Consider the following 12,090-nt stretch of genomic DNA (forward strand, 5'->3'; position numbering starts at 1 on the left):
AGTTCTTAAAACAAGACTCTGACTCACAATCCCACTCTTAAACCAATCTACCAGATGCCAGATGAAGGAGATGTCAGGTGAAATTCTACATCAGTGGGATTTACTTGAGATTAATCAAATTATGTAGAGCCCATTCATATAAAATCAAGCTGGGGGGGTTGTGGGTCATGTTGCCCAGTTGGTAATCCAGCCTTGCTCACAGGGATGTGCAACTAGGTATTGTGGTATCCACATAATTCACCAAGTAAATATATCCCAGGTAACTTTTTGGACCCAAGCTAAACACAGTGTTAATGTCACACATTTACCCCACTGCATTTATTTGGCAGCTCAGCCGTATTACTAGATACTTTACAAACCAACTTTTTACATACAAACTCTACCGTCAACCTCTTCAACTTAAGTTCTACCTCGACCAGATACAACAGTAAAATGATTTTACCATGTACAATTAAGGAGCAATGTCTGTACTTTCAGTTTTGATGCTTGATTTTCTTTGAATTGAGTAATAAATTTGATTCAGGACTTCAACTTGTAATTGTGGCACTGTTCTTTCTACTTAACCAAGGGATCTGAATACTTTGTTCCAGCACTGATAAAAACAAGAGGCTACTTGTGTTGTCAGTTACACATGAACACTGACATGTTGGTGTCTTATCATTAAGGGAACTGGTGCTGACATGATGCAGACAGAGCACCAGTAAATTATACTACAGTTAAGACCACATTCTGAACTATCTCATGTTTAACAGCCCATAAAGCTTGAGCTGCTGTATTTGATATTGGGCGACATCTAGTGTCAACATCAGATTTGCACAAATGACGCCACTCACACACACACCGCTATTAAAACACTGCTTTATATATTTCATAACATAGAACAAATACAGTGACAAACTCAGTGCAACATCAAACTGTAATAAATATTCCTCCCTTTAATTAAAAATCAACAAGAGGTGGTAATAAATAACACTCAAATAAATACTTAAAATTAAATAATAAATATAAATAAACACAAGTTTGTTTGAGTTGTGAGGATAAGAACCACAAGAGTTTAAATATTAAAGACCTTAGTTTGAATTATACCTGAAGGACTGGCCTCCGACAGCTAGTGTGACAACTGATCTGTCTGTCCAGTTTGGAACAGTCCTGCATTTGCACTTGATGTGGCAAAGTCATTAAATAACAATTCATGATAAAAAGCCCAAGAACAGAACAATCAAACATAATCTCACAAATAATATCCCTAAGGAAAACATTCATCGATGACTATACTGATATGGCTTGTGACAACAGCTTATAACTCTATAACAATAAATAATGCTGACTTGCAACGGGGTCAGATGCCTCGTAAAAATAAAATGGAAGGCAGGTAAGAAGGTTCATCTTTTACATAATGACTGATTGCATCTTTTCCAACTCTCCAATCCGTAACCACAGATATCTGTTATACTAAATTGAGGGAGTGATATTATATTTAAGGCTCAATTAAATAGAGAATAGCATTCATACTCATGTATATCTTCTAGTAATGTATTATAAATAAAATGCGAGGAAACCATTGCATCTGACAGACATAAATCTGTATCAAAATTAAAGACAGATTTAAAGAAAATGTCCAGGATGTTATGTTGTGCAATTTCCATTTCAACTACAACTTCCTCTGATGTTGTAGAAAGGTCGTCAGGACTCACCAGCTTCATAGATGCAACAATGACTCAGTTTTGATGATGCGTTGCATTGTGTTATAATTAAAAAGGGCCGGCTATAGATCCTGGTGGAGGTCACTGTGTGAGAGAGGTTGGTAATGCTCCTCCCGGGTCGACTTAGCTGTGTGCCTCTGAGCAACTAGTCTCTGGTAGCGGACCTGCATCTGATGATCTGGGTCCACATTTACCCAGCTGTTGGCCACCCACTTCACCCCACGCCTGACCGGGCAGTCGCCGTGCAGAGAATACTCATCTAAGTCGCCCATCCAACCTAGGGAAGGCATGGGAGAAGAAGAAAGCCATTTAGGAAGGAGGGATGAGAGAAGTAGCTAATGGAGAGAGGTGAACGAATTCAGATATATTTTAACAACAAGACCCAATAAACTTCCGGGGATAACGCCAGACTTTTTTCAGATAAATCCACCCAATTGTGATTGAACTATCAAGTGATATACTGGCGCTATTATGATGAAAGTCACCACAATTTGAAAAGTCACAGAAAACAAAAAGCCAGGAGAGAAACATGAAAATGAAAATGGAGAGAACAGAAGACAGAAAAGGAGAGAAAAGGGCAGAAGAAATCAGAGTAGTTTAAACACATCCTTTCGAAGATGTATTCCCCTGTAAACTCTCACCTCACCATCTGCCTGCAAACTTCCTTTTCTCCCCAATTTTTGAGACAGATCCTTCCTACGAGTCATTTTCTCACTCCGCTCACATCATTTATGTGGATGACATATTTTGAGATCAAGATGATGAGAGTAGAACTTAAATCTGGTAAGTTTTCACTTCTACAAAGTTAGAATCCACACAGAACTTGTGAGAAAAAAGTAAATTGACATGGGATTTGATTTTCATACATTAAAGGACCCCTGATCAACATAATGGAGCGTTCACTAGGTGCGTCTATGCTACAACTTTTTGCTCTTACCTCTCCCATCAGAGAGATGGTTGTACCAGAGGAGCGCTGTCCCAGCAGTTGGTTTTATTCTCAGGTTCCCTCTGCCACATGTCTCCTGGGTGTCTGTCAAATCAACTCCATCCTGGCCCAGTGCCTAGGACACACAAAACTGTAAACGCCTCATGTCCAATCATTTGTTTTTGGCACACTTTGCCCACGTAAGTGTCAGATTCCTTGTCATGTCTTTGTCTTATCAGCAACATTCAGGTTATGCACAGTTGTCATCATTTCACAGCAGAAAAAAGAAAAGCAGGGTTGGGACTGTTTATGACTTCACACTCACCTGTTCGTCATAGGTACGATTGTCTGCCACGGGAAAGGAGGTCTCACCACCTTCCTCTAAAGAGCTGAGGTAGAACGACACAGTAAGATACCTACGGGAAAAAAACAAGGAAGAAAGTGACTAATCATAATAATAGTGAAAAAGTGTCTCTCACAAAACCCAAAAGAGAAGTTATATTGTTTAAAAGGAAGGATTTGTTTTGAGAAACAGGTGAGATAAAAATGATGTCCAATACTGATTATAATCTCAGGAATCCTACAATTTTTACACAAAAATCCACAAATACATACAGAGGAATATTGTATTATTTATTATAAACGTACGTATGATTAGTAAATAAGATAAAAAAGAAGAGCTAAGATAATTTGGAGATTATTCAAATGATCTGCGGATGACTAAACTGTGAAAACTACTCAAAATGTTCAGTAAAAAAACAGCACATGTCGTACCTGCAGGAGACCTCTGTGAGGGCAGATGTGTTTCCTGCCAGTCGCGTGTGTGCACATGTTGTGTCTGAATGAGAACGGCTGCTGTCATGGTGGGCATTACTGAAGTCTCCGTGCTCATAGCGAATCACCTGCAGTGGCTCAGTCAGTTCAACCAGCGCAGGGGGTAGACGTGTCAGACTGATTAATCTGAATTAAAGACATATGGGGGTAAAATAGTATGTTATCAAACATGAGTGTATGGGCTACTAACAACATGACAGTGTGTGTTTGTGTGTGTTTATATTTACCTGTTCCTGAGTGTTTGCAGCACATGGTGGGATCCCAGACCTTGATAAAGCCACGTATGTTTGTTTCTCTGTTTGAACTGACTCCGGAGCTTTCCATTTTGCTGTTGTCCTGGACGTTGTGACATATCATAAACACGCCTAAAGTCCTCCAATGTCAGCAACCCTGCCAGACACAGTCGCAAACACAAAATCCTTAATTGGACCAAAAAATTAAACTAACTCATGAATACGGATATTAATTGAGCCCTGTGAAATTCTTCCACGATTCCAATTAAATCTTGAATTCTTGGACAATGTAGTGACGAGTAAGTTATGACAGCTCGTTTCTCTCTTTTCCTCCCTTCCTTCCCTCTTTGTCCGACCCTGTGTTGTTACTCTCAGCTGAGTGAACGTTTGGCCCCCGTCACTTCCCCTGGGGGACCGCGCCCCAGCCGCAACAATAGCTCCGGGGTGCCAGAGGAGAGGTGACCGGAGAGGGGGATAGGTTAACGAAAGAGTGTGGAGGTGGGAGCTGGGGGGATACAGGGGATCCGTGGGGGGGAATTAAGAGAAGGGGCTGGAGAATAATCAGCCTTTAATGAGTTAGGATGAGGCACATCCGGACTGCGATGTGTACAAAACTGTGTCACCCCTCTTCCGGCCTTGCCACTCACAAAGACTTGCACGCAATCACAGCTACCAATCAGCAGCTTACTGTACTGGAGGGTACACCGCTGCAAGAACTCTCACACATACTGTTTAACAGAAGGAGATTAGTCCAGTATATTTACATACTTGAATCTGACATTATCTTCATTTTGAACAACTGAATTTACTAATTGAAGGAAAAATGAAACTGAAAAAAGTTGTCTTTTGAAAGCACAGAAGTTGGACCAGAACAAACTTCAGCTAACTGTTAAAAATCAATAGTACCCATACAAACCCACAATCAAAAAAAAGGAGAGGGTGAAATCAAAACCTCTGTGGTTTCAAGTTACATTTACTTTCTTTAAATGTGTCATGGATTTATTTCAGACTTGTACTTTCTACCCAAAACTGAGTTTCACTGATGTTAAGTACTTTCTCAAAACTGTACTGCAAAACAGCCTAAAATGTACTGACTCACACACAAACCACATGAGCACAAACCTGCTGGACGAGCTTCCAGGCCAGTGAGTATCTGTCGTAGGTTGTCTGGGCTCAACCATGTTCCATCTCGAGAACGTGAGTGACTCACAATCTGGAGAAGAGACCAGAATGTTTATCTCAAATTAACAGAAATACATAACATTGTTGTGACAGTTCATCTAATTATTCATCACTTGGGATCTTTTCAGGAAATCTATTTCCTCTCAGCTTGTTTGACTGTATCTTCTCACCTCCTGCTTCTGCAGCAGCCTGTCCTGGTTTAGGTCCAACAGACTGAAGACCTCCTCTGTGCTGATAGAAAGTAGTGGCTGGTTGGACTCCTCTTGTCCCTGGCCTGGTGACGGTGTCTGGCTCTCCATCAGACCCTTGAGCTGAGCCAGTTGCACCACCACACGGCATTCCTCCTCTGACAGGAAGCCAGGGATCTCTGGTGAGAACAGGAAAAAGACAATAGTGGCAAACGTTAGAAAACACTGCTGCCTTGGATGTGTAATTAGATAATATCAATCCCTCTCAAAGATGCTAATTTGAAAAAGGAACACATTTATTTCACATTACTCATTCATTCAATGCACACAATGTGATTTCCTGTTGCAAATTATATGGAGCCTGTGGAGGTTTTGCTAAGGAGAGACTGAAAAAAGCATATCTTAATTGCAAAATTTTTAAAGCACTGATCAACTATCACACAACAAGACTTTCCTGAATACAGTCATTAAAATGAAAGGTCCATATTTTCAGAATAACCACCAACCGTGAGTCTACCCAGACAAGATGGCTTATAGAGACAAGGCTTAATCAAGATTCTGGGTTTGTTCACAGATTAACTGGATAATGACCCACATATTCAGATGTTACGATTCTTTTCAGGAGACTGGTGTCAGATGGACCCAAGCACCAGACGCTCCGTTTAAACAGCTTTAAGTACAGGTGTGACCCAAGATGCAATGAGACACAATATGGAGAGCTTGTCTCTCACATAAAAAACACAGCAGGAGATTGTCAGAGTCAGAAGCATTCACAACCACAGGCAAATCTCCTGAGCGTTCAGGCGAGGGGTGGCGTCGAGGTAGAGCATAAAGGAGGCTGGACATGACGTATAAATTGCACTGTAGAGAGATCATGTTTTTGTTTACAGCACATCGACATCATTGGCATATGGCGTTGGCTCTTATCACCAAAAGCTCTTGAATGTCGTTGTCTTTCCAAGTTGACATGTCTCCTACGTGTTTCGCAAATTTTGTTCATCCTGAGACACAAACTTGCTTGCTGATGTATTCTCACATGGGCACACTTGGACATTCTCCAGAGTGTTTACTCGGGGGCTGACAGTAGAAACTCTGAAGAATATTCAGTATAGTTCAGTGCACGTCTGAAAGGAGCGTTTAAGTTTTATTACAACCTCTGGCGACATACAAGTGTAAAGCATTTGCATTATACCTGAAATGGTGAATGAATGAGTGAGTGGCCTTTAAGTGGATTAAAATATGTGGGTTAACAGTGCTGGTTTGATCTGTCAGACTACAAAGCCTTTCAGGGTGATGGGGCAATTTGGAGATGCTTTGATCAGTGTATGCTAATAATCATATGATCTGGATGAGGAGACCCTAAAGGGTGAGAAGAGTTTAATATAAGGACTTAATATCAGTGTGGTAAAAGGACGCTGAAGCACATGACATGTGGCTTAATATGAATACCTCTCATTCCCACATATTTTAAGCAAAGGAAATTTACTTACGCCATACAGTTCATATAGGCTATAACAAGCCGAAGCTATTCCCTTCCGTCACTCCCCAGTGGGTCATTTGTGTTGTGGCCTATCCCACATCCCACTAGGAGGCATAATGAGTGATGACACTTTACTTCCCAAAGGAAGATAGGAACAGCGCAGGCTTCTGGGACACAGTAATTGGCAATATCAATTACTTTAAAGAAGTAACAGAATCAGAACTTGGTGTACCCTTTTTATTTTAAACCTATTTATTATTAGACGATACTGTTCCAAAATGAACTGTTCCATTTCTCTATTTTGGTCTCCTGAGAATGAGATGCCTCTTCCTGGATTATTTCTTTTAGGTCTGCATGGGTTTGCTAGAACATAGTGAAGGTCATATTTTATTTGATGTATTCTATCAGAATTATCAAAACCTTGTGTGAAGGCAGTAGTGTTTCATGGCTCCCTTCCATCGACCTTTCTACGTCTGTTAGTCATTAACCCTCTTAATAAAAGGCTTCCGGCCTGTACAGTAGAGGCCTTGTTTATCGCCCGTGTCTTTTACACTGTACCCACTTGGTTAATCCCTATTGTCCAGTCGGCCCTCATTAATCTGGATAACTGATATGAATGAGGGGGGACTGAGCCTCTCTCTCTCCCTCCCCTCCCACCATCGTCTCTCTTTCTCCCCCGGAAAGGAAGTGACCTGCTTGTCTGAACAGGAATCAGGCCATGGCTTCACAGCAAGACAGCACCAATTTTATTTGAAAAAAACACACACACACACACGCACACACACACACACACACACACACACACACACACACACACACACACCAACACACACACACACACCACACACACACACTGTGTTTGGAGGCAGGTCTAACAGGTCCTGTCACTTTGAGAGATTTTTTCTGTTGATTAATTTCTCTAACATGGTCATATTTTTGCTGCGACTTGGGGGCAGATGACTGTGTCCTTACTATTAGGGGCAAACACTCTAAATCTGCTCATAAATACGAGTGGACCTTGATCTCTTATAACCATTTAATGTGTGCCCCGCCCCTTCTCCCGGCTGTTCTCTACACCTCCCCTTAACCCTTCCTATGCAAATGTAATCACTGCCCACTATAAATACACCTATTCTGCCACTCTCTCCTGCACTGCTACACAGGAGTCTGTTTTTTACTCAAGAGACCCATTGCAGGATTTCTCCTACTTTCTAACTGCGCTATCAGGATGACTTCAGTGCTCTGTCCTCATTTTAGCTCCAGAAAGTGCTTCCTTTCAGCCTTGGCACTACTTCTCCTTCTGCTTGCGGGGCCTAGCAGCACATTGGCGCTTGGTCCTGGTGCTGGTAGAGCAAGGGCAGGACTTGAGGGACGAGACAGAGGGAGAACTGAAGGTAGGGTTAGATCTGGGGTAAAAGACAAAGCAAGTATAGAGGGCAACACAGAAACTGGATTTGGAAATACTCGTGTTTCTAGACCAGGAGCTGCAGCAGGAAGAGCTGGTGAGGAGGACTCTGGTGCTAATGCCGGACTCAGATCCATGCTTTCTATAGGAGATGGTGGACTATGGGAGCCCCGCAGTTCCTCTCGATGCGTGCCTATCCCAGCCGGCATGGCCTTGTGCCAAAACATTGGTTATGACACTATGAGGATGCCCAACCTGCTGGGACACGACTCTCCAGCTGAGGCTGTACAACAGAGTGCCAGTTGGTTGCCACTACTAGCAAGAGAGTGCCACCCCGATGCCCGCATCTTTCTCTGCTCTCTATTTGCACCCATCTGCCTTGACAGGTAAGTGTAATTATAATAGATTTTTTATTTCCTGTAACCATATATTGTCAACCTCTTCAAGTCACACTGACTTTTTGTCTGTTTAAATGAAAAAGAAATGTTGATATTGCAGAACTGTAGTAGTTGGGGTTCAAGAGTAAAATCCCCATTGCTGTGGGCAGAGAATTACCAGCTTTAATTAGGATATTAGATTAGATTAATTACAAAGTTACATAGCAGCAGCATTTTCTAGGGTGAACACCCCTTTGAAAGCTATGCAAATTTGTGTCAGTCTCTGGGGAGAGGCCCTAGTTTCACACACAAACCAAGCCGTTAAAGCCCTATAATCTCCTTTTAGTCACAGTAGCACCTCTCTGATTGAGAAACAAAAACAAGCAACCAAATGGCATCTAATCAAGTGTTGTTTGTTCTCTAACACTTCACTATTGATTCATACCCTTTCATCCATTCAGCACTTCCCATGCTCCCTCTCCATTTCTACTTTATCAGGTTTATATCACCCTGCAGAAGTTTGTGCGAGTCTGTACGGGACAGCTGTGCACCAATCATGAGTTGCTATGGCTACCCCTGGCCAGAAATTCTACGTTGTGACCAGTATCCTGCAGACCATCTCATGTGTATCTCCTCCATTACCAACACCACTGTCCACACAGGGGGGCGGAGAGGTCAGACATTGACTACACACAGACAAATGGCTGAGCTGACTTCATTTATCAACCGATTTAATTAGTCGTTTAAATATTTCAGTACCTCTGGCGAGCTGTCGTGACTGTGAACTGGAGGAGGCCTCCTCTTCAAGAGATACTCTGGAGACTTTTTGTAAGAGTGATTTTGGTGAGTATCTGTATTCTTCCACCTCTTTACTTGGATCGCTTTTATATGTTTTTCAATAATTCAGTACAACAAATAACATATATTTATCTGTTTACTTCCCAGTTGTGAAACTGCGTCTAACGCGGCTCAAGTACAGTCCTGGAAGCCTTTCACAGTTCTCATTGGCTGCCAAACTGGATGTTCTGAAGCACGGACCCCTGTTAGGTGGGCAGATACGCTCGCACATTGAGCTGTGGCTAGAGAGGGACGCCACCTGTGTAAAGAACATGACACGACACCACCCCCAAGGCGGAAACTTCCTAGTGACAGGCACGGTGCAGGGGGGGCGTCTGGTGGTAAATAAGGCTTATGCCTGGCAAAGACGGGACAAGAAACTGATGGGAGCTACGCGCAAATGGAAACAGCACAGATGCAGGAGCTAAGATAATGTGTTCATATAGAGAATTAACTGAAAGAACTGAATTGTGAAGAAGACCAATTGTGAATAAACAGCTATGGTTAGAGGGAGCATATGGGTAGCATATATAAGATTTAACCAGGAGCAAATGACTGTAAATACTGCTTGTTCTAGTGTTTTCAAACAATTCAGACTTCTGTGGGTATGGAAGAGGTAATATGCAATATGCTGGTCACAAAGGAGCTCATGAAGTATCAACACTGCCTCTCAGGCAGTGGAGGTCAGAGAAACAAAATGTGTAAAGGTAGAAAATGTACAGTATCTGTGAAGTTAAAGTAAATATTGCTGGTCTATATTTGTATGACTTTGAGATCAATTAAACGTTGTTCTCTGAAGCCTGATGAATCATTCATTCATCTCATCCAAAGACCACACTGTACTTACCAAATAACAGAGGTTTTAAGCTCAGTGTCCTCATCTCATGCGAACTGTGTGGGACAAGGGATACCTGCTGAACATGTCCAACCTGCAGAGGTACAGGAGACATTATCAACACAATGACTACACAGGGATTCAGATCAACGGATGTTTATCATGCATGCACATTATTGTTGCAGTGACAATGGCTTTATAGCATGTATTGGGGGTGGAAGTAAGCAATAAATCCTTAAACTGAGTTCTTTTATTTTCTGTACTGACATAGGGCTCCGCGTATGTCCCAGATTTATATCAAGACAAAGATTTTCATATCGATAATAACTCATGATAAATGTGAAATCATGATTTTCTTTAAGTTTAAAGACTGGTTTTCGGTCCTGAGAGACGGTGGTGGTTTTAAACTTTTATTCATGGGCAAAGAATGAGAAACACTTGATGAACAGAAAAACATTTTACAAATCTGAGGGAGTAATTTTAGAATATAGGACAAAATGGTGAACACAACGCATAAGCAATGTATAGATATATATAGTGGACCTTTGCTATTAGTAAAACTTGTGTTGTAGACAATAGGGCCTATTCTTTCCAAACGCTTACTTGATGTTCACTAGGGTGTTTAATATCAGTACCCATACTTATACCAGGGTAACACACTGCACTGTAGGACTCTTTCCATCAGTGATGTGCAAGTGGCAAACAGCCTTGCACTGAACCGATGCCACTTTTCTTACCCGTATTCCCTCGATGCGAGGCAGACTGAAACTTTGACTGTGGTCCTGCACATGCAGCTCTGTGGGAGCCGGGGCAGGATGGGGCAGGGAGCTGCCACCCCCGCCTACTGATGCCGAGGGGGTCCCGGCGCCGCTCACGAGATCCCCGGGGCCGTTGTTGTAGTGCACGTAGAGCAGCAGGGCGATGACATTCAGGATGTACACATGGAAGAAGACCATGACCACGACGAAATAAGCCCGAGAGCAGACACTGCTTCTCTCGATGTGCAGTCGAGTGGCGCGTGAGGGGGGTTTGAAGGGGAGCAATGATGGATTCTCGCTGCCGTCGGACTCCCCCTCCTCCTCCTCCTCCTCCTCCTCTTCCAACATATCTTCTTCAATCTCTTGCATTTTCAAACGATTGCTAATAAATCACAATGGAAACCTGGGGGTGTCTATTTACTGGGTCACGTCCCTTTACGCCTAGCTGCGATAACGCTAACAAAGCTAGCTAGCTTACGGGTCCAACCCCACCACACACCTCCGACTGTTTCGATAAACACCGACGCTGTGGATCCTGCTTTTACCCACAGAAACAAACCAGGCCCGGGGGGAGAAACGGGTACGGCACCGGTCCGTTCCTTTTATGAATGAATGTGTCATCATTATCTAAAGTCCCTTAATCTCCTGTTAGCTCACTGGGCAGTAGCGCTGCCCCTGACAACCTGCCTAACAACCATAGCTAACAACACGCCATGCTAACAACAAGAGGGGGAAGCTAACGACTGCAGAGGGGGCGCTGCTCCCGCGTCAGGTAACCGGTAGCGGCCTCTAGCGGTCGACGCCACAGAGAAAAAAACCCACCTGGATGAGGAAGTAGGTGTTTATCAGTCACACAAGAAGTGGAAGATGTACTCTGGTTTTATTTATTTATATAAAACTACGAATTATACCATGCAAAGAAGCTTTAATACAAGTAAAGTCAAGTGTTTTTTGTTTTTCATTAAATGTTTAAAAAGTCAGGAAACATTTATAAATACCAGAGGCTAATAATCCAGGAATATTCAGTTGACCTTCATGTAAGGCAATAATCATTGATGATAATCATCAAAAGATGAACATTATTAATCACTGACTAATGTTCTTCTGATCAACTTTAATCAATAGATCATGTAATGGTTTTATCTTCAAATGGAGAGAATGCTAATTACATAAACTATCAGCTAAATGCTTTCTTATTCCACAGAAATGATGTGTAGAAATATGTATAATTATCTGTGGAGCAAATATCAGTATCTTGAAATAACTCAAATACTATATTACATTTTAAGTTACATAGACTGTGCAATCAGTTGTGTAACTCTGTCCATTTACA

At 42.2% G+C, this 12,090-nt stretch overlaps 2 protein-coding genes across 2 annotated transcripts; one reads left to right on the plus strand and one right to left on the minus strand.

Moving 5' to 3' along the window:
- Positions 1–841: 841 nt before the first annotated feature.
- Positions 842–11,493, minus strand: LOC118111529 (transmembrane prolyl 4-hydroxylase). The gene is made up of 9 exons (XM_035160191.2): positions 10,737–11,493; positions 10,012–10,093; positions 5,048–5,244; positions 4,818–4,908; positions 3,690–3,852; positions 3,403–3,588; positions 2,954–3,044; positions 2,641–2,764; positions 842–1,980 (listed from the first exon to the last, which is right to left on the minus strand). Exons 1-9 carry the CDS (start codon positions 11,124–11,126, stop codon positions 1,766–1,768), a joined length of 1,539 nt encoding a protein of 512 aa, XP_035016082.2. The 5' UTR covers positions 11,127–11,493; the 3' UTR covers positions 842–1,765.
- On the plus strand, positions 7,694–9,962 carry LOC118111530 (secreted frizzled-related protein 5). Its single transcript, XM_035160192.2, has 4 exons — positions 7,694–8,336; positions 8,826–9,001; positions 9,084–9,170; positions 9,273–9,962. The coding sequence occupies exons 1-4, from the start codon at positions 7,774–7,776 to the stop codon at positions 9,590–9,592; spliced, it is 1,146 nt and encodes a 381-aa protein (XP_035016083.1). The 5' UTR covers positions 7,694–7,773; the 3' UTR covers positions 9,593–9,962.
- Positions 11,494–12,090: the final 597 nt, after the last annotated feature.

This window comes from Hippoglossus stenolepis, chromosome 6 (genome assembly GCF_022539355.2).
Source record: "Hippoglossus stenolepis isolate QCI-W04-F060 chromosome 6, HSTE1.2, whole genome shotgun sequence".
NCBI classification, from domain to species: domain Eukaryota; kingdom Metazoa; phylum Chordata; class Actinopteri; order Pleuronectiformes; family Pleuronectidae; genus Hippoglossus; species Hippoglossus stenolepis.